Source organism: Eptatretus burgeri, chromosome 15 (genome assembly GCF_056783735.1).
Source record: "Eptatretus burgeri isolate ZD-2024b chromosome 15, Ebu_testis_v1, whole genome shotgun sequence".
In the NCBI taxonomy this organism is placed as follows: Eukaryota; Metazoa; Chordata; class Myxini; order Myxiniformes; family Myxinidae; genus Eptatretus; species Eptatretus burgeri.
In genome coordinates, this window is record NC_140975.1 from 39,125,364 (window position 1) to 39,147,498 (window position 22,135).

Sequence of the window (22,135 nt, forward strand, 5' to 3'; positions counted from 1 at the left end):
TGTCGTTTTGAGCAAATCGCGGTAGTACATATCTCTGCAGTAATTAATCAATACTTCTCTTCCGATGAATGACTAAAGCCTATACACCACCCAATAACGTCCTGTTAATTTGCTTGTTGTGAAACTATTATTTACTTTTTCTAAGAAAGGGGGGGGGGGAAGACAATTTAATGGGTTACTCTGTTTTTATATAATTTTTGCACGGCTATTCAGTTAAACTCAATAACGTCCGGTGGTGTTTCTTTCTTATGAGGAAAAGAAACGATGGGGTTTTTTTTTTGTATTCACACATCATTACATCGTTCATGCGGAATTTGTTTTCGGAATCTTCGTGACCAAAAATACTAAACCTCGGAATGCGGAGCTCGGACATTTAGCGATAAACTTTTTGGAAAGTGTATAAACAAAATGGTTGTTTGCATTATATTATTGAATCGTCAGTATGGCTTTGATTTCACAGCATTTTTTTTTTAATCTTTAATTATCGGCAGCATCTTCGGTGGATCATCATGAAGCTCTCAATGTTTTATATTCAGAATTTAAGTAATATTTTTGTTCGACACACCTGAGTAAAATGATAGTCGAGGTAACATCGATGATTCCGCAGTTAAAGGGCGTTGGAGGTGCTTGGGGAGCCGAACCGGGGAGGGAGAGAAAGAGAGAAAGAGAGAGAAAAAAAAAAAAGAAAGAAAGAAAAAAAAGAGAACAAGAGCTATTTTCAAAATTCTCGAAGCGAAAGTTGTTTGATTTCATGACGCAGTAACTGCAGTGCTGCTCTCGACCCCCAGCACACGACACGAGCACCAACCATCACCCACCCCTCAGGCCCCCTCCCCAGTTTTAGCTTCCCAGGTCCGAGAACCGCAGTCATTGCGGCAAGTCAGTAGCTTGGAACGAGCTGCGACGTCGATGTCATGGTGGGGAAGCTAACTCCGCCCGTCCTAAACATCTAAGTGTCCTCGTCCTCGTCCTCGTCCTCGTCCTCGTCCTCGTCCTCGTCCTCGTCCTCGTCCTCGTCCTCGTCCTCGTCCTCGTCCTCGTCCTCCCAAAGACCATTGACACCACTCGCGGAGCTTGTCGCGGTCGGCGCGTGAGTTCGGTGACACCTTGGATCATGTACACGTTCGTGGTTCGTGACGAACGGAGCTCCGTGTACGCGGTCGTGTCCCGCTTGCTGCAGCGAACCGGCCACTGGAAGCGCCTCAAGAGGAACTCCGCTCGCTTCAACCTCATGCTGGGCGAGAGGAACCGCCTGCCTTACGGTCGTTTGGGTAACCAGAGTGACCCCACCCGAGCCGTGATCGCTGAGAATTTGTTAACACGTGTGTGATGTGTGATGTGTCCTCGTCGGTAGTCTTGTATTCAACGAGCGAAATCATCGGTGAAAGAAAACTAATAATGTGATTCAGAAAGTATACTTACTCCATATACAGTAAATCATGAGAGAGGGTATAATCATCGTATAAATCATGAGAGAGTGTATAATCATCGTATAAATCATGAGAGAGGGTATAATCATCGTATAAATCATGAGAGAGTGTATAATCATCGTATAAATCATGAGAGAGGGTATAATCATCGTATAAATCATGAGAGAGGGTATAATCATCGTATAAATCATGAGAGAGGGTATAATCATCGTATAAATCATGAGAGAGGGTATAATCATCGTATAAATCACGAGAGAGAGTATAATCATCGTATAAATCACGAGAGAGGGTACAATCATCGTATAAATCACGAGAGAGGGTACAATCATCGTATAAATCACGAGAGAGGGTACAATCATCGTATAAATCACGAGAGAGGGTATAATCATCGTATAAATGATGAGAGAGGGTACAATCATCGTATAAATGAGAGAGGGTACAATCATGGTATAATTCATGAGAGAGGGTATAATCATCGTATAAATGATGAGAGAGGGTACAATCATCGTATAATTCATGAGAGAGGGTATAATCATCGTATAATTCATGAGAGAGGGTATAATCATCGTATAAATGATGAGAGAGGGTACAATCATCGTATAAATGATGAGAGAGGGTACAATCATCGTATAATTCATGAGAGAGGGTATAATCATCGTATAAATCATGAGAGAGGGTATAATCATCGTATAATTCATGAGAGAGGGTACAATCATCGTATAATTCATGAGAGAGGGTACAATCATCGTATAAATGATGAGAGAGGGTATAATCATCGTATAATTCATGAGAGAGGGTACAATCATCGTATAAATGATGAGAGAGGGTATAATCATCGTATAAATCATGAGAGAGGGTACAATCATCATATAAATCACGAGAGAGGGTATAATCATCGTATAAATCATGAGAGGGTATAATCATCGTTTAAATCATGAGAGAGGGTATAATCATCGTATAAATCACGAGAGAGGGTATAATCATCGTATAAATCACTAGAGGGTATAATCATCGTATAAATCACGAGAGAGGGTCCAATCATCGTATAAATCACGAGAGAGGGTACAAGCATCGTATAAATCACGAGAGAGGGTATAATCATCGTATAAATCACGAGAGAGGGTACAATCATCGTATAAATCACGAGAGAGGGTATAATCATCGTATAAATCACTAGAGGGTATAATCATCGTATAAATCATGAGAGAGGGTATAATCATCGTATAAATCACGAGAGAGGGTGCAATCATCGTATAAATCACGAGAGAGGGTATAATCATCGTATAAATCACAAGAGAGGGTACAATCATCGTATAAATCACGAGAGAGGGTATAATCATCGTATAAATCACGAGAGGGTATAATCATCGTATAAATCATGAGAGAGGGTATAATCATCGTATAAATCATGAGAGAGGGTATAATCATCGTATAAATCATGAGTACAATCATCGTATAAATCACGAGAGAGGGTATAATCATCGTATAAATCATGAGAGAGGGTATAATCATCGTATAAATCATGAGAGAGGGTACAATCATCGTATAAATCATGAGAGAGAGTACAATCATCGTATAAATCATGAGAGAGGGTATAATCATCGTATAAATCATGAGAGAGGTTATAATCATCGTATAAATCATGAGAGAGGGTATAATCATCGTATAAATCACGAGAGAGGGTGCAATCATCGTATAAATCACGAGAGAGGGTATAATCATCGTATAAATCACGAGAGAGGGTACAATCATCGTATAAATCACGAGAGAGGGTATAATCATCGTATAAATCACGAGAGGGTATAATCATCGTATAAATCATGAGAGAGGGTATAATCATCGTATAAATCATGAGAGAGGGTATAATCATCGTATAAATCATGAGAGAGTACAATCATCGTATAAATCATGAGAGAGGGTATAATCATCGTATAAATCACGAGAGAGGGTATAATCATCGTATAAATCACGAGAGAGGGTATAATCATCGTATAAATCACGAGAGAGGGTACAATCATCGTATAAATCACGAGAGAGAGTATAATCATCGTATAAATCACGAGAGAGGGTACAATCATCGTATAAATCACGAGAGAGGGTACAATCATCGTATAAATCACGAGAGAGGGTATAATCATCGTATAAATCACGAGAGAGGGTACAATCATCGTATAAATCACGAGAGAGGGTATAATCATCGTATAAATCACTAGAGGGTATAATCATCGTATAAATCATGAGAGAGGGTATAATCATCGTATAAATCACGAGAGAGGGTGCAATCATCGTATAAATCACGAGAGAGGGTATAATCATCGTATAAATCACAAGAGAGGGTACAATCATCGTATAAATCACGAGAGAGGGTATAATCATCGTATAAATCACGAGAGGGTATAATCATCGTATAAATCATGAGAGAGGGTATAATCATCGTATAAATCATGAGAGAGGGTATAATCATCGTATAAATCATGAGTACAATCATCGTATAAATCACGAGAGAGGGTATAATCATCGTATAAATCATGAGAGAGGGTATAATCATCGTATAAATCATGAGAGAGGGTACAATCATCGTATAAATCATGAGAGAGAGAGTACAATCATCGTATAAATCATGAGAGAGGGTATAATCATCGTATAAATCATGAGAGAGGTTATAATCATCGTATAAATCATGAGAGAGGGTATAATCATCGTATAAATCACGAGAGAGGGTGCAATCATCGTATAAATCACGAGAGAGGGTATAATCATCGTATAAATCACGAGAGAGGGTACAATCATCGTATAAATCACGAGAGAGGGTATAATCATCGTATAAATCACGAGAGGGTATAATCATCATATAAATCATGAGAGAGGGTATAATCATCGTATAAATCATGAGAGAGGGTATAATCATCGTATAAATCATGAGTACAATCATCGTATAAATCACGAGAGAGGGTATAATCATCGTATAAATCATGAGAGAGGTTATAATCATCGTATAAATCATGAGAGAGAGTACAATCATCGTATAAATCATGAGAGAGGGTATAATCATCGTATAAATCATGAGAGAGGTTATAATCATCGTATAAATCATGAGAGAGGGTATAATCATCGTATAAATATTGAGAGAGGGTACAATCATCGTATAAATGATGAGAGAGGGTACACTCATCGTATAATTCATGAGAGAGGGTACAATCAAATAAATGACTGGAGAGGGTATAATCATCTTGTAAATATCTAGAGAGGGTACAGTTGTTTAAATGACTCTAAAGGGTACAATTGTAAAATACATATTATACAATTTTATATAATTTGGCTCCGATGAGCTCGCACCTCTCTACGTCCTCTCTACGTCCACATCCCCTCTGCGTCCACATCCCCTCTGCCTCCACCAATAAGTCATTTCTCACTGAATACATCATGAAGAGACACCAACACGTCGAACGGTGCATAAAACTGGTCACTTAGAATCACTTTAATAAGAGTTTGAATTTTTAAAGAGTTTCGCCATGCATCTTTGAAGTTTCGCCCCATTTTGGAGTCACCCCGTATGAGGATGCCAGGCACCTGCAAACGGATAATGATGTTTGGCTAACGTTCGGTGCAAGTCCTGGGAGCTGGAGACTAGAGGGACCATTGGGAGATAGTTTAGTTCGAGGGACTAGCAAGAAAGGGTTTGGAACAAAGTGGCAAGGATAGATTAGCAAGATAGGGTTCGGGACAAAGGGGCAAGTATTGATTAGTTAGAAGGGACTAGAGTAACAAGGACAGGAGAGTGTTAGGTGGTAGACAGGGGGGCAAGGGTAGAATAGTTGGAGGAATTAGTGGGATGGTTAGGTTCGGGCCAAAATCGGCCACTTGATCCATTGGCAGCAACACTCTCCCTTTCCCAGGTATCAGGACAATATGAGGTCATGGGGCACATTGGTAGTAATATTGTTGCAGGCTGGGGTCTGGGTGAGAAGACCACTGGAAAGGGGGGAAGCTATCTCGGGTTTCCACCAGACTCCCCAGAATCGCAGGCCGTCGCACACGGATAACTCTGTGACGTGGAGGGTCGCGAACCGACCATGAACGCCAATAACTCAACCACTTATCTTAGGGTTCTCCGTCTGAGTTTTATCTGGTTACATAAAAATAATCACATGACCTAATTACCGGGGGATGCCCTCGGTACGCCTTGTCTGAACCGGGTCACCTTACCGGGTCATATGCAGCCGAACGACACTGTCAAGGACGTACCGGCTAAAAGAACGTATCGTTGGGAATAAAGTCCCGGATAGGCTAGGATACGGACCATGCTGAATCAATGAAAGAAAAGACAAAAACGAGCTGGGAACATTTCTACACAATCATTTATTAACAGGCAGACGAGGAAAATATGTGGCACAGTGAATGTAGTTTATTGTTGTGTGTAACCAGAGATAGAAATAAATCTGAGGTGCATCAACAAAACAAGCAACTTACGAAAGCAGACACAGAGCAGACCTGTCCCGATATAATTATTCTACACTCTTAACTTAAGCGAGGACAGGCACTATGACACACACACACACACACACACACACACACACACACACACACACACACACACACACACACACACACACACACACACACACACACACACCGATGAAGAGGAGATAATGAGAAGAAAGGAGAAGAGATGAGGCTAACGATCTCGTAATATCTTGCACAGTTGACTGACCGCGCCACCCAGTACGTTTTGGTGGGATGCTCCGCTGACCGATCCCTCCTTGAGAGTTGTCGCGTCGTCTCCTGCTTGGCTGCAGTGCCGGCGCAGCATCTTCGCTGATCCAGAGAATGGGCGAGCCCGTCCAGTGTGAGGGAGGGCTTTAGGTAGAGTCAGCGACAAATGGGTGGAGGAGGTGGAGTCGAGAGTGAGTGGGCGGAATGGCAGACGGGATCAGGTGGGTGGAGCCAGTGGCGAGTGGGTGAAGGAGGTGGAGTCGAGAGCGAGTGGGCGGAGTGGCAGCAGCAGGCATATGTAGAGATCGATCCAAGACCACACAAAAACGATGAGGATGACCACGACGACTACTCTCCTTGGACGGCTTCGCGATCCGTCCTTTATAGGCCACTGCGGTGCAGGGTTCGGGCCACCCCAAAGTGATGCGTTGTCATCCGAATCGGGCACTCCCATTGGGCCCCGGCCACTGCACGGCCCGGTCGCCATAGCCGGAAGTGGCCTTATTATACATCCAGTGAGACATAGTGGAGCTGCGGAATCGTCTCGCTCCGAACACCGCGATATGAATCGCCTTGCACTGAACTCACGGGCCGTGCTCCGGCGACTGGCCGAAGACCGCACCGGTCCCGTATGGCAGCTTAGGCACCCTCAGCGTGCTGTGGTTGGCACCAATCAATGCGTTTGCTTCGTCCGTACGTCATGCAGCTCGAACGATCCCGGCCGTACAGCATGCCTCTTCTTGGTGGCAGCTGCATCGAGGCGGAGGTGCAAGAAGATCCCTGCCGTCCATGGGAGATATTGGTGGCCGTGGTGATGAGCAAAGACCGACGGTATGACACCGTTGTGAACCGGTGTGCAGACCCGAATAAAGATGTGCGCTATGCGCGTCCCGTACAATGCGATGGTAAGATGCCATTGTAATCAGCGCACCGATCCGAATGAAGATGTGTGCTATTCGTGCCCCGTTCTGTGTCATGGATTGAAGGAAAGGATTGGATATAATTATCAGATGCAGAAATGGGTTGAAAAGAACGTGCCGCGTGCGTGCTGTACAGCGTTGGCGTTTATTGTTTGGTTATACTATTCCCTTCGACGCCATATTCTCGCAGCGGAGGATTTTTCCATCATCCGTCGTGTGGTTGAGGCTTCTTTTGACCTCCATGAGGACGCATTCTTATAGTTGGGGGGGGGGGGAGGTGTTGCTGCGGTTTTCACAGGCGGCCGTCTGGGTGCGGCACCTGCTTGGATTTATTTCAGGAATAAGAGGAAAAGAGTTGGAATGAAGATAGAGATATAATCAGACCTAACTATGAGATCCACACAACGCACTTCATCCTGTTTGACTCATGAGACACGAGGGAAAGGTCTAACTGCACATATGTTAATGAAATAACTGTCTGGGGACTACTGTATGTTGGATGCCATTTCCTCAGAGGCATGCAGTTTCCAGAACTGCAACAATATTAACAACTATTTATTCATTTATAGAATGTGGAATGGTACGCCTCTCTCCCCTGCAAAGCTTAAGGCCCTGTCACACCTTGACGATTTAGCCAGCGTATGCCTGATGTATGCAAAATTTGGCTAAAACGCTGGCACACGTCGAATACGTTATGGGTAAGTTTGTATATGTTAAGAGCATGCTGGCATATGTCGTAGTACTCTGGATTTTTTTTGAAGTACGCTGGCATACGTCTTTGTACGCTGGCATACGTCGTAGTACGCCGAGGTGTTAGACAAATTTTCCATGCTTGAAATTTTTCGACGTATGCCAGCATATGACTCACACGTTCCGCATAATGCTGGCCATAAGTTGGAGGCACGTTACGCGATCGTTGACACACGTTACTTGTAAGTTACTCATAAGTCGAAACACGTTGAGGTAAAGGAAGATAAAGCGTGCTCAAACAGCAACATTTTCTTTTTAACCACCAGGTTTGACATAAAACTAAGAAGGAGTATTTAAAACCCAAGCTTTTTATCTGGCAAAGGCCTGCCTGCATGCTCGCATGCTCAAACATGCAGCGGCCATTGCACCCCTCTGGTCGGCTTGCTCCAAATCGGAGTCGTACATGCTACACTCTTAGGAAGCCATTTTAAATTCAAAACTGTACTGTCAGTCCTTAACAGTCCCCTTAGCAGAGGGGGAGGGGTAGTCAAGAGAGGGAGAGGGTGGGACAGCGAGGAAGATGGTGCGAGAGAGGGAGAGGGTGGGAGAGAGGGAGAAGGAGAGGGAGAGGGTGGGAGAAAGAGAGGGAGAGGGTGGGAGAAAGAGCGGGAGAGGGTGGGAGAAAGAGCGGGAGAGGGTGGGAGAAAGAGCGGGAGAGGGTGAGAGAGAGGGCGGGAGAAAGAGCGGGAGAGGATGAGAGAGAGAGAGGGCGGGAGAGGGTGGGAGAGAGGGGAAGATGATGGGAGAGAGAGGAAGATGGTGGGAGAGAGGAAGATGGTGGGAGAGAGGAAGAGGGTGTGAGAGAGGAAGAGGGTGGGAGAAAGAGCGGGAGAGGGTGGGAGAAAGAGCGGGAGAGGGTGGCAGAAAGAGCTGGAGAGGGTGGAAGAAAGAGAGGGGTGGGTGAGAGAGAGAGAGAGCGGTGGGAGAGAGGGAGAGGGGTGGGAGAGAGAGAGGGAGAGGGGTGGGAGAGAGAGAGGGAGAGGGATGGGAGAGAGAGAGGGAGAGGGGTGGGAGAGAGAGAGGGATAGGGGTGGGAGAGAGAGAGAGGGAGGGAGGGGGTGGGACAGAGAGAGGGAGAGAGGAAGGGAGAGGTGTGAGAGAGAGAGAGAGAGAGAGAGAGAGAGAGAGAGAGAGAGAGAGAGAGAGAGAGAGAGAGAGAGAGAGAGAGGAGTGAGGGACAGGGGAGAGGAGTGAGGGACAGGGGAGAGTGAGGGAGAGGGGAGAGGAAGAAGAAGGGAGGGTGAGTGAGGAGGGGGGAAAGGAAAGGGGGGATTCCGGCAGATGTGACGCCCAGTTTAAAGTCCTCCGAGAGACAGCACACATTGATGCATCACCCTGCCTGTGAAACACCAGGATGATAGTTTATAGCTGGGTTAGAATTCAAATCCAGGCTCGCCACCATCGTCAATGCCATTTTTTTTATTTTCAGGTTTAAAAGGATATATTGTTGCGAATCTGGAAACCATGTGCACACAGACATCCAGGTTCCTATAGGTCAGTTATATTGGTAAGTATGTGTTTTTAGGTTGCTCCCTTCCCTCGTCTAATGGGTAAATAAATGCTCATGCGCTGTGAAGTTATTTTAATAGTCAGGTTTTCTTTTCGTTTATTTCTACACCCCCATCAACACCAACAACACCTTCACCTCGCTCTGCCCGACGCCATTATCCCCATGCGTTCGACCACGTACGTTGGCAGAGTTCAAGGAGGAGCATCGCGGTGGCTCTCGACCAATCAGGATGCATCGAGTGACGTGACCATCGCTCGGCCAATCGAACTTCCCTGACTGTGTGAGGGGAGGTCCATGTGATGTCACCACGCCACCTGGCCAATCGAAGGGCTTGCCGCCAATTTTGGCCAGTGAGAGCGACGGCGAGTGATATGCGCGCCAAAACTGGCCAGTGACAGGGCGACGAGGGATTCTGCGAACAAGGTCGTCCGGTGTGGAGAAGTGGGGAGGGCGGAGACACCCCCCCTCCGCGGGAGACGAGGGAATAAGAGCGCATACGGCTGGTCTTAGGGGAGATTTTCCACAGTTCTCATCGTCGTCAGTCCTGGTCGTCAGTAGTCCCCGTCGGCAGTGGTCGTTGGTCAGTCGTGGTCAGTAGTCGTTGATCAGTCGTCGTGAGTGGTCACTGCCCTGGTCGTCGTCCTCCTCCTCCACCTCCTCCTCCGCATGATCGCGAGCTTGGGCGATCACCCCGTCTCACCTCAGCTTGGTTCGGCTGTGCTGGTCCGTCCTTTGGTGACCGGAGCTCCGGGAAGGAGTGGACGCCCAGCCGCGCGCTCGTGGCCAGGTAGCCACCTACCCTGGTCTTCAGCCCGACTGTCCTGGCTGTAGGTCCAAATAAAGACCATTTGGTCCGATTCTTTGGGTGTGTGTGCGTGTGTGTGTCCGAGGGCCCGTCTGCCAAGTAGTAAATTGTATAAGTGCTTGTGTTGTACATACCTTGCATATGTGCTTATTAATATTCGGTTTGACTCTGCTTCTTCCGTGCTTCCCTCGTTCCCAAATTATTGTTGTATAAATAAACCCCATTTGTTCAATATTTCAGCTCATTCGTGTCCTTTCCTCCATTGGTTCGACAGGACGCATGTTTGAGAATTAGTACGGCCGTTCGGGCTGGTAAATTGTCATTTGGTCCGGCTCGACTTTGGTAATTCCGCTCGGTTACGCCGGATCCGAGTCGGCGATCGCAACTCGATTCGGACAAAGTCAGCCGAGGGTGAATTTCCCCGGTAGTTGGACCATGTGGGTATTTAGGTAAATTGAAATTGGCAATCGACCCTACCCCACGTGGTCGACCTCATTGGCGAACTTCGGTCCGATAGAGGACCCGTCGGCTCCGGAGTTATCCGGGGTGACGACCTATACACTCCGGGTGTTCGGCAGAGCCGAGTCCGCAGCTCCATCTAGCGGTCGTGCTCGCGGCCGATACCCGGCCCCGCAACAATATTAAGTTCTGAATCAAAAACAAAGGTTCTGTAATATTAACAGCAAAATACACAATTGTGGAGACCAAGTACTTTTATCAATTTCAACTTATTTTTGGAGAAAATTGCGAGTTTTATGAAAAAAAGTGCAAGGATGCCAATGTGTTTGGCCACGACAATATCTCAACAGACTCACTGCTGTAATTACCATCAAAGGTGCTTCAACCAAGTATTAACTCGGGGGTGGGGGGGGGGTGGACACTAATCCAACCAAGATATTCTACTTTTGTATTTTTAATGAATTTTCTGAAATTTATGGAATTTGTTTTTCACTTGGAAGTTGTGGGTTACAATGTGTAAATAAGGGTAGAACAAGTGGTACCAGGCACAACAAATCCTGCCCATTTAAGGCATAAAGTTATTTTGTGGATCAAATTCAAATTTGATACATCGTTAACCTGAATGTTGATTATAAGGAATAGAATAAGGAATATTTTAGTCTTAGTTTGAAGTCAATTAAACCATTTTTGACGAAGTTATGAGCGAAAAACGATTTTGACCTTTTAGTGACCTGACCTTGACCTTTGACCTAATTGGACCCAAAAGTTAATGGGGTCGTCCGAGGTTCATTACCCACCTGTGGATACAATTTGAGAGTGTTTGAGCCAGCCGTTTTCCCATAAAGTTGTATTTTCGTAATCATATTTTAGTTTTAATGGAAAATTAGTAATTTTGACCAATGACCATGACCCCCCAAAACTTCGGACCCTACCGATCTTCACAAATATGCATTTTCACTATAGGAATGGGTAGGATTATAAGTGACAAATAGAATAAGGTTCACTATAAGCTTAGTTTGAAGTAAATGAGATCATTTTTGACGAAGTTATGAGCGAAAAACGATTTTTATATTTTCGTGACCTTGACCTTGACCTTTGATCCAATTGGACCCAAAAGTTAATGGGATCGTCCAAGGTTCATTAACCACCTGTGGATTAAATTTGATAGAGTTTGTCAAGGCCGTTTTGCCGTAAAGTTGCTAACAGACAGACAGACAAACAAACAGACAAACAAACTGGACGATTACAATATCCCGCTCCCTCCCTCCGGGGGGCGGGATAAAAAGTCTGATTTAATTCCAGGCTACGAGGCAACAAAAGGTGAAGATTTTGAAAGGGGGTGTAGACTTTCTATAGGCACTGTATATATTTGAACACTGCAGAATACAAATTGCCTTGTTTGCACTTCCAAAATCCTACAGTTTAGTAGTACTTGTGCAAAATGTTGCGCTGTCCTGACCAATCAAATTTGACGCCTGCCTTGAGGGTGGACGAACAGCGAGATTCAGACAAAAATGGCGGCGCCTTGTGATGCATTCACGGAGCTAACTTCGTCCAAAATATCTTTGTTTCGTGCATCTTTTTCTCAAATATCGTTCTCAATTAATCAGTTTTTCCGAGAAAAGTTGGCAGAAGGTTCAGCTCTGGACTGTTCTGTTTGACCCATTATCTTCATATGGTTACCATCTCACCTGTTTTTCAAAATTCATGAACAAAGTTAATATAAATCATGCTCATAAACATAAAGCAAGAGTTGAAAAAAACCCTTCCTTTGTCTTTTTTCTTAATAATGCACGGGGTAAGGTGTTCTTTGCACTCCCTAGTTTATTTATTTTCTTTGAGCTGTGAAATGTGAGCAGATATTTTTGATTCTTAGAAAGCAATTTATTTTGGGGAGGTTTTATTTTATTCTATAGAAAGAATGGTGGTTTTCCATGTGTTGGGAAACATTAACGTCGAGCATCTTGACGTATTTTAATCTAGAACGGCACTCGGTAGAGAGCATACCTCCACCAGGCTGAACAGTTTATGTGTGTATCTCCTTGATAAGCCGGATCTGGATCCAGACCTGAACCAAAATCGAATCGCCTTGTTCTTGTCACCGAGCTAAGTCATCCAACTAGTTTTGTCATAACTCATCCACAACTTTTTTGAAATATTATGCTATACTGTATATTGTTTTTGGGCCCCTCTTTCAATGGTGAAGAATCACTTGAAAATGAAAAAAATTCTCATATCCGAATCTGGATTTGGATCTTCAACAATATTGAATCGATTAGTCTTTGGCACATGCCAAGTCTCTTCACCAAGTTTCATCCGAATCCATCCTTAAAGGCCCGGTCACACCTTGACGTTTTAGCCAACGTATGCCGATTTTTGATTTTTTTTTCTAAAACGCTGGCACACGTTGAATACGTTATGGGTAAGTTTTGATAACATTGAGAGCACGCTGGCATACGTCGTAGTACGTTGCCATACGTCGTTGTACGTTGGCTTTAAACGTTGTACTTTTCGGTTGTCCTCAAATTTTTTCATGCTTGAAATTTCACGACGTATGCCGGCGTATGACTCACACGTTCCGCTACGCTGGCCACAAGTTGTTGTAGGCACGGTCTGCGATCGTTGACAGACGTCAACACATGCTACTTGTAAGTTAATCATAAGTTGAGACACGCCGAGGTAATGTTTAGAGTACCCGAAACTTATTTCTAACCTATGATTAACGTGTTGTTGGCACGTTACGCGATCGTTGCCACACGTCGACAGACATTACTTTTAAGTTACTCATAGGCTGAAAGACGTCGGTATAATGGATCGTCCTTGCGTCAGCGTCCACGGCCACGGCCAGGACACTTATTTGCAGCATTCTTCAAACTTTTCTTCGGCATGACGAGGATGTTCACACTTCGATGTCTAGCTTGGCTATGATTCCAATTGTCCATCGGCAGCGTCTATTTAAAATAGTCGAGTTTGAGCGTTTTAACATGTTCAGAAGAAACGTTTCAAATTTCCAAACCCCAGCGTCAAAAAAAAAAAACAAAAAAAAAAAAACAAAGGCGAGTGACAGCAATTTAAATCGTTCATTGTAAACAATGAAAATGGCTGAGTGGTACCGTTTAAAAGTCGTTGAGTGTAAAAAAAAATCCAATTGTTGAGCGCAAGCGTCTACTTTCAATAGTGGAGATGCAGCCATTTAAATCGTTGAGTGGCAGCCTATGAACCTACCCGTGGACACGCGGACGCAAGGACGATCCATCATAACCCACACCCTCCCCCTCACACTCACCTACTACTGCCAACATGAACAAACTACTACTAATACTAATACTCATACTAACACTGATACTGATACTGATACTGTTACTGCTGACATGGACATCGACTCAAAAAGGACTCGAAAACACTGTTGAGTTCCCCTTTTATGAACACCATTTTTATATACCAATTCCCAAAACCGCTGGGAACACGTCTTTATATGGCAGTTGTAACCTAGAAACACGTTCATTTATTTTTTTGTCGACCGGAAGACGTCATTGGAATACGTCTAGATACGTCGATGTGTGTTGGGGCTACGTAAAGAATTGGTTCAAAGCACGTCAAACATAAGTTAGAAATAAGTTTCGCGTAAAAAAGACATTTCTGCGACGTGTTTCGACTTATGAGTAGCTTATAAGTAGCCTTTGTGGACGTGTGTAAGCGTCCACATATCGTGTGTAAAACTTATCCTCATCGCATGCGGAACGTGTGTCATACGCCGAGTACGTCGTAAAATTTTGAACATGTTTAAAATTTCTTGACGTACTCTACTTACTACGACTTATGATAGCGTATTTAGCGTTCTACTCGCGCATACCAAACTTACCCATACCGTATTCGACGTGCCCCAACGTTTTAGACACACTTTTTGTTACGTCGGCATACGCTGGCAAGATCGCCAAGGTGTGACCGCGATTTTGACCCTTCCATTTCTACGGCAGTTATGATTTGAATCGTTGTGCGTCAGCCTTTTAATAGGCTACGTCACGACATCGTCGGCGATGCGTGCAACGCGCTATGCCTAAGTTAGACTATCGTTGGGCATCGGTTGTGTAGGCCGACAACAGGTTCAGCATTCGTTGGTATAAGTTATCTATAACACAACGAAACGTTCTGTGTAGGTACCAATGCGTTATACATAAGACCAAGTCGCTATGAATATGTCCGAATCTTTAAAAAAAAAACATCAAAAGTTCAACGTAAGCCAGCGTTTTACATACATTTTAATACGTTGCCATCGCTGGCTAAAACGTCAAGGTGTGACCGGGCCTTAACCTCTTGAGATATCGTGCCACATATCGTTTTTGGCTCTATCTCTCGATGGTGCAGAATCATTTAAAAATTCTAACATCTGGATCCAGATTTTCACAAAAATCTAATTTTTTTTAGTCCTTGTCACATACCCAACCTCTCCACCAAATTCCATCTGAATCCATCCTCAACTTTTTGAGATATCTTGTTCACAGACAGCCAGCCAGACAGGGGTGAAAACAACTGCCATCCACCTTCGGTGGTGGAGGTAACAAAACCATCCCTCATTGAATAAGTAAGATTCATCGGATGTCTCTCTCTGTTTTTTCGCGATTTTTGCAAGGACCGCTGGACCGACAACCACCAAATTTGGCACACAGCCAGGTCTGACCTGGGGGTTGTCCTAAGTTTATATTTATCTACAACCTCAGCCTTTAAATACTGAACAACTATAAGACCTTTTTTTTTACATGCTTGAGAGATTAGAATACGTGCTTGAGAGAAGACTTTCTCCATGCTTGGGAGATAAGACCCCTTAATATCCATAAGACCCTTAAGATCATTGAATTCCCGAACACAATTTAAGACGCTTTAAAACCCCCAAAACCCAAAAGACCTTTTGGACCCCAAAGACGGTTAAGATCCCTAAGAACCTTGAAGACCCCGAATACCCTCTAAGACCCTTAAGTGTTTTGAAGACCACTTAGAGCTGAAAGACCTCGAAGACCCTTAAGACCCTAAATACCCTCAAGGGGGTTTTCATTTGCAAGTAGGCAACACCCAGGGGCAACGCCAGGTAACCCTGCTAGTAGAAAATATTGCAGTATTATTGTAATGTGTACTTGATCCCTGAGAGTTGGTTGTTATTATATGATTTTCGTGAAAGTTTACCTGCACTATTTGCTTTCCTTCCAGGCCATGAGCCAGGTTTTTTGCAGCTGGTGAACTACTTCAGGGGATCGGATAAACTTTGCCGCAAAGCATCACTTGTAAAGTAAGTTGCATACAGCGTGCAAGAAACTTCAAAGTGCAATATCAAGTTTGTGTGCTTGTTTCTCTGTATTGATTATTGTGGTAATAGGATGAAATGGTTTCCTCTGTTGTTGATGGCTTTCTGCATGCTGTTAGCGCAGGCAGCAACACGTCATTTGATTTGTATTGATCTTGATCTGGGCAACCGCAAAACGGTTTTCTGCAGCCTGATATTATGCTTGTCAATTTTTGTTTTTACTAATGTATATTAGACAATGTATTGGTGCAGTATGACATTGACACACGCACACCTGAGGTTTGATTGAAAAATAATTGTGTTATATTTTACTGTGTATTGTTTGTTGAGGTGAGATGTTTATTCTAAAGGTTGATTTGTGTAAAAGGGTTATGTAGAGTGGGAGCCCAGAAGGTTTATTCATGTAAAAAGTGCCACAACTGTGGACCTCATGCTGAGATGGGGCACTCCCTCAACATCATAGAAATGAATTGCTGGCGGGTCTGGGCCATGGCTTTGTACCCCAAATCACTTGTTTTTTGTTTTTTTTGTATCCCTTGTCGAGGCTCATATAAGAGCTAACACACAACACACAGCAAGGGGGCATTAGAACAAGACGGGCGGGAGAGGGAGGGACAAAACACTGGAGAACAGACACATTAGGACATCTGTGGAAGGGAGAGGGATGGAATGGGGAACATGGGGAATAGAAGATGGACATTACAGGGACTTTCAGGAAGGAAAGCAGGGAATTTGAAGGAAGTGGGCTTGGGTGGATTATTTGAAGGAAGTGGGTGGGTAGAAAAGATCGAGGATTTGGATGGGGGATGATAAGAGGTGGTGGTGAACAGCTGTTTTGAAGGCCTGGAGGGAAGAATGGGAAAGAATAGAGTGAGGGAGTTTATTCCAAAGGCGGGAAAAAAAGAGGAATGAAAGAGCGAAGGTGAGCAGTGATTCGTGATTTTGGTAGTTTTACTAGAAGGGGGTTGTTGGCGGACCTTGAGCGCCCTGTGGAAATGTGGTGGGGACAAATCGCAGAGGGAACAGGGGGGCAAGGCTGGAGAGGAGACGGTAGAAGACAGAAAGACCACCGACCAACCTGCGGTGATTGAGTGAGAGGCCCAAAGACTCAGCCTCATTGCGGGAGATGCCGATGATCCTAAATGCCCTGGTTTTGACAGCGTGAAGCCGAGAAAGGTGGGAGGCAGGAGCACCAGCCCAGAGGGGAGAGCAGTACTCCATCAGGCTCCGGACAAAAGCTTTGTAAGTGGTCAGGAGCTCAGCTGGGCCGAGGAAGGACTGCATGACGGAGGATTCCCAGTTAGCGACTGGCTTTGGAGGTGAGGTTGGAAATGTGGCTTTTACAGGAAAGGTCATGGCAGATAGTGAGACCCAGAAGCTTGAAAGAAAAGACTTCTTCCAGAGGATTGTTGAGAAAGTGGATGGGGGGTTTTTCTAAACGGTCCTTTCGAAAAGACATAGTGGGAGTGTGAGATTTGTCTGGATTGAAAGACATGTTCCACGTGTTGGACCAGTTTGTGATTTTATCCAGATCTGCAGTGAGCGAAAAAGCTGCTGCTTGCCGGTCTGAGGGATGACCGATGGTACGGCAGAGGGTGGAGTCATCAGCAAAGAGATAAAGAGGATTTTCCAGAGAGTCGGAGAGATCATTGATGAAAACCAGAAAAAGAACAGGGCCCAGAACGCTACCTTGAGGAACTCCAGCCTGCACAGGAAGAGGGGATGAAAGAACTCCATTTCGGGCCACACGTTGACTGCGACAGGAGAGGAAGTCTGCGAGCCATGAGTGGAGATGGCCTTGGATACCATAGGAAGAGTTTGGTGAGCAGGGCAAGGTGCCAGACCGTGTCAAAAGCACATGAAATGTCCAGGGATACGGCTCGGATTTCCTGTCTGGCATTGAGGACCTCCATCCATTGTTGGGAGAGCAGAAGCAGCATATCCAGGGTAGAGTGACCTGGTCTGAAACCAAATTGATGATCGGAAATCAAGCCATTGGAGAAGAGGAAGGGTTTCATGTCTGAAGCGATGATGGATTCCATAACCTTGCTGATGATTGGGAGAAGGCTGATTGGTCTGTAGTTACAGGGATCTGTTTTTGCACCTTTTTTATGCAGGGCAGTGATGTTAGCAGATTTCCAAGCAGATGGCAGATGACCTTGGGCAAATGAGAGGGTGAATAGAACAGAGAGAGGGTGAGCAAGAGCAGAAGAGCAGGCTTTGAGGACACGTGGGCTGATGCCGTCTGGACCGGTTGCAGAATCTGAGTCGAGGTTTGAAAGCAAGCTCTCCACCTTGTCAGGAGATTTTTTACATTTTACAATAAGGACACAGAGTCCAGGGACAGTTGGGTGCGACTGGGTAAGGTGGGTAGTGAAAGTGATGGGTTTTAGACACAAGATTTAGCTGCAAACACCGAGTTTAGGCATTCAGCTTTTTCACGTGCGGTTTCAGCCGTGCGGCCATTTGAGGTAAGGGAGGGGATGGAGGGGGAACATACACTAGAATCAGATTTGATTAAACGCCACCAGGATTTTGAGGAGGGAGGGAGGTTTGAGAGTTCAGACTTGGGATTAGAAAGATGTTGTTTTCTGGCTCTCCTGAGGGTAGATACACACTTGTTCCGAGCTTTATGGAAGGAACTGAGATTGTCCTCAGTTGGGTTTGCTTTCCATGAGGCAAAGGCAAGTTGTTTCAGGACAACTGCCTCACCACAAGCTTCAGTAAACCAAGGGAGGGAAGAAGGGTAGGACAACTGAACACGAGAGGGGATAAATCTGTGCATGAGGGAGAGCAAGTTTCTTTGAAAGAACCCAGCACCCTGGGTAATTCCAAATTCCTTCACACTTAGTTGAGTATCTTAACGCTTAAGGGATTAGCATCATCCGAGACTATGGATCTGGCAACCACCGGAGGTACATTGATGTCTCAAAACTGATTATTGACGCCATTACTGAAAATCCTATCTTCGTCAATATCTGCATAACAGTACATGTTATCCTCACAAATAAGGTGTCTCTTCCCATGTTTTCATGGTCAATGATTATGAAAAAAACATATTTACTGCTAGAAAATGTATAGTTCACCCTGAAATGTACATATTTGTGTTGGCTTTTCTATGAATAATGCTTTCTCTTTAACTATTTCCTCCTTTTCTTTTTTGGAGATCATGGCGAATGACAACTACATTTGCATCATGTGTAAGGATACAGAAGAGGAGGAACCTGGCTTGAAGTCTTTCATTTCAGAGATATGGGAAACAGCAAAGAATGCTGCTTGACGCCGAATGACGCTTCAAAATGATCAGTTTCTTCAGCACATCGGAAGAGATCAGGAAGACTGAGCAACCAGAAAACAAATGTTATCACTAAAAATGTCTCAGTCATTTCTGTGCTGTTAAAAGATGATCATCAGCTAACAAAGAGCTGTCTGAACCACCCTGCAAGGCGACTCGTTCAAGTAGTGATCATCCTTCTACCAACAAGAGAGGTGTTCTTGGACAGGAATGTCGTGGAATGAAGAGGAAGAGGAAGTCACAGAAAAATGAAGCCATGAGACAATGTCTGACAACAGATGGGTGCCACTCAATTGTCCATGCTGCAAAGAAAAAGTGTGATTCCAGGATCCTTGGACTTGGAGAAGATCTGATTGCGAAGGAGGCAAAGTACCACAACACTTGTCGGTGAGATTATGGAAGACAGGATGAGGACGAGGAAGAGCAAACATCCAATTGGAAGAAGCATGGTGAAGCCTTCCAAACATTGTCACTCTTGACAATGAACTCATCAAGAAGAAGAAACCCATGTTGGCGACCGTTCTTTTAAATTTGTACAAAGAAGAGTTTCTTGCTCTTGGAGGAACCCAGGATGACATTAACAAGTACTCTGTACAAAGTCTCATGTCTAAGGTGAAGGATCAATTTAAAGACATCTTCATAGACAAATAAGCAAATAAATCTGGAAATGTCTTCACCCTCCTTAATGACGTCTGCAGAAGCATTTGCTTTGCTGAACGAGTCCAATGACAAGACTGAAGAAATCAGATATGCTTCCATGCATGGCATTGCACGCAGAAATTCTTGCAATGTCCTCCTCAAATATCCCGTTACCCACTTCGGTTCACACTTTGAAGGAGAACGCCCCCAACATCACCAATCTGACGCTCCTGTTTTCCGTACCCTCATCAGTGGCATGCAACCACGATTGGCACACACCAGGGATGCAATTCAGAGAAAAACAGTGGCCAGTGCATCGGATGCTGTGTTCAACTGTACCAGAGGAGCAGTTCGTCCTTGGAAGCATCAATCATTTGGGCTGGAGCTGGGAACATTGACCAGATCGAAATCATTGCTGACCATCCTGAAATGCCTTGGCCATTGTATCAGCTATCATGAAGTGAAGTGGCTTGAGACTGAGATCGCCTATGCATGTTCTGATGGTGAACGCGAAACCCCTGCTGGCCTTAATCTGTGCGGTGACTTTGGAACAGGTAAGACATAGCATAGTGACTTAGGAACTGGAAAGTCGGATGGGATAAGCATCATCCGAGACTATGGATCTGGCAACCACCGGAGGTACATTGATGTCTTAAAACTAGCTGCCATTCTTGAGTAGAAACAACCAGCAATCACTGAAGCACTAATATGCTTTCATGCCCTGATGGGTTGTGAATGTGACTTCACATCATGCTTCTTCAGAAATGGAAATGTGAGGCCCTTCCAGCTGCTGCAGGCAGAATCAGATCATGTCATGGCACTGAAATCTCTCACTACAGAGGAAGTGGACATTCCAGGTGTCACCTCCTTTGTCTGCTTGCTGTACGGATTTCAAACATCCAACATCGGTGAAGCAAGATGCAAAGCTTTTGTGTGCATGAGTTGTGTTACTCAGAAGGAATCCCTGGTCAGAATAAAGCAGATAAACTGTGCTTCTCTTCCACCATGCACCAAGACACTTGACAATCAAATCAAATGAGCGCAGTATGTGGCAAGACTGTGGAAGAGGGCCGATCAGACTGATCCCACTGGTGAGGCGAGTCCCACAGACTATGGATGGAAGTTGACTCGAAACTGCTTGCAACCAGATTGGGACCCAGGAAGTTCGCTCTCAGAGTCCCTCACATGCGCATCAACAGCTGATGGAGACAATATGGGAGCTACGTCCGCAGATGATGAGTCGTCGGAAAATGTACGGAGTGATGACGGTGATGAGAATGATGAAGGTATGTAAAATACAGCGGAACAATATTGTTAGAATAGTGGCATTTTCTTCTGAGGAAAGAAAGTGACTGTATAAATGCCTCTATAGTGTGGTATGGTAGTGTTGGTTGGGGGATTCTCAAACCCATTGTTCATTGACTTGGTATTATTAAAATGTCTGTTTAATATCAGATAAACATGCGTCATTTGCTTTTTTTCATTCAGTATCATTCTGCATATGAGGCGCCGCGAGGAGGAGTGATGTAAGGGACACATCGACCATTTTGGAGTTAATGCCATATAGCACTATTTTAACCCTTACCCTATCATCCGAGCCTATCATCATCATATCATTAAAAAATGTCGCTTACATCACTCCTCCTCGCGGGGCCTCATATATATATATATATATATATATATATATATATATATATATATATATATATATATATATATATATATATATATATATATATATATATATATATATATACTACTACATGATTAACTACACACTTTTTCAGCAATGAAACTTTTATAATTGGAATCATTGACCATAAAAACATGGGTATAGACAACTTATTTGTGAGGATAACATGTACTGTTATGCAGATATTGACAAAAATAGGATTTTCAGTTATGGCGTCAAGAATAAAGAGATTTGGGGTACAAAGCCACGGCCCAGACCCACCAGTAATTCATTTTTATGATGTTGTGGGAGTGCCCTCTTCAAAGCATGAGGTCCACAGTTGTGGTGCTTTTTACATAAATAAACCTTCTGAGCTCTGGTTCTAATAAGTTGTCATGGTGAAGTTGTTCTTTAACTTGTGTGGAGAGATCACCAGTGTGCGAGAGATTTGCAGTTATAGAATCAGATAGTAAGTGCAAGCAGTTTCTAGAAGGAGGGTCTTTCATGAATGTTCTTTCTTCGAGAGATGTATACAAACAGGAAGCAGAGCCAAGAAGTAGAACAGACAGTAAAAAGTTGCTTTGTTGTGTACCGCACCACAAAGGAGTTTTGTGTTGCTAGTTTTACTTTTACTTTGAAATAAAGT

The 22,135-nt window shown here is 44.2% G+C and overlaps 2 protein-coding genes across 3 annotated transcripts in view; one reads left to right on the forward strand and one right to left on the reverse strand.

The window, feature by feature from the left end:
• Positions 1–373, reverse strand: part of GTF2H5 (general transcription factor IIH subunit 5) — a 12,950-nt gene extending 12,577 nt beyond the window's left edge. Inside the window, exon 1 of the mRNA XM_085856362.1 lies at positions 299–373. Coding sequence (XP_085712488.1) covers positions 299–373 — 75 coding nt within the window. The remainder of the gene's footprint in view (positions 1–298) is intronic.
• A 208-nt stretch (positions 374–581) lies between these two features.
• Positions 582–22,135, forward strand: part of TTL (tubulin tyrosine ligase) — a 38,343-nt gene continuing 16,789 nt past the window's right edge. Inside the window, exons 1-2 of one of the 2 annotated variants that reach the window (XM_085857861.1) lie at positions 582–1,271; positions 15,790–15,868. In XM_085857861.1, the coding sequence (XP_085713987.1) occupies positions 1,115–1,271; positions 15,790–15,868 (236 nt within the window). In that variant the 5' untranslated portion in view covers positions 582–1,114. Of the gene's footprint in view, positions 1,272–9,063; positions 10,111–15,789; positions 15,869–22,135 lie in introns of those variants that run through there. The other variant, XM_085857862.1, reaches the window with a different exon arrangement.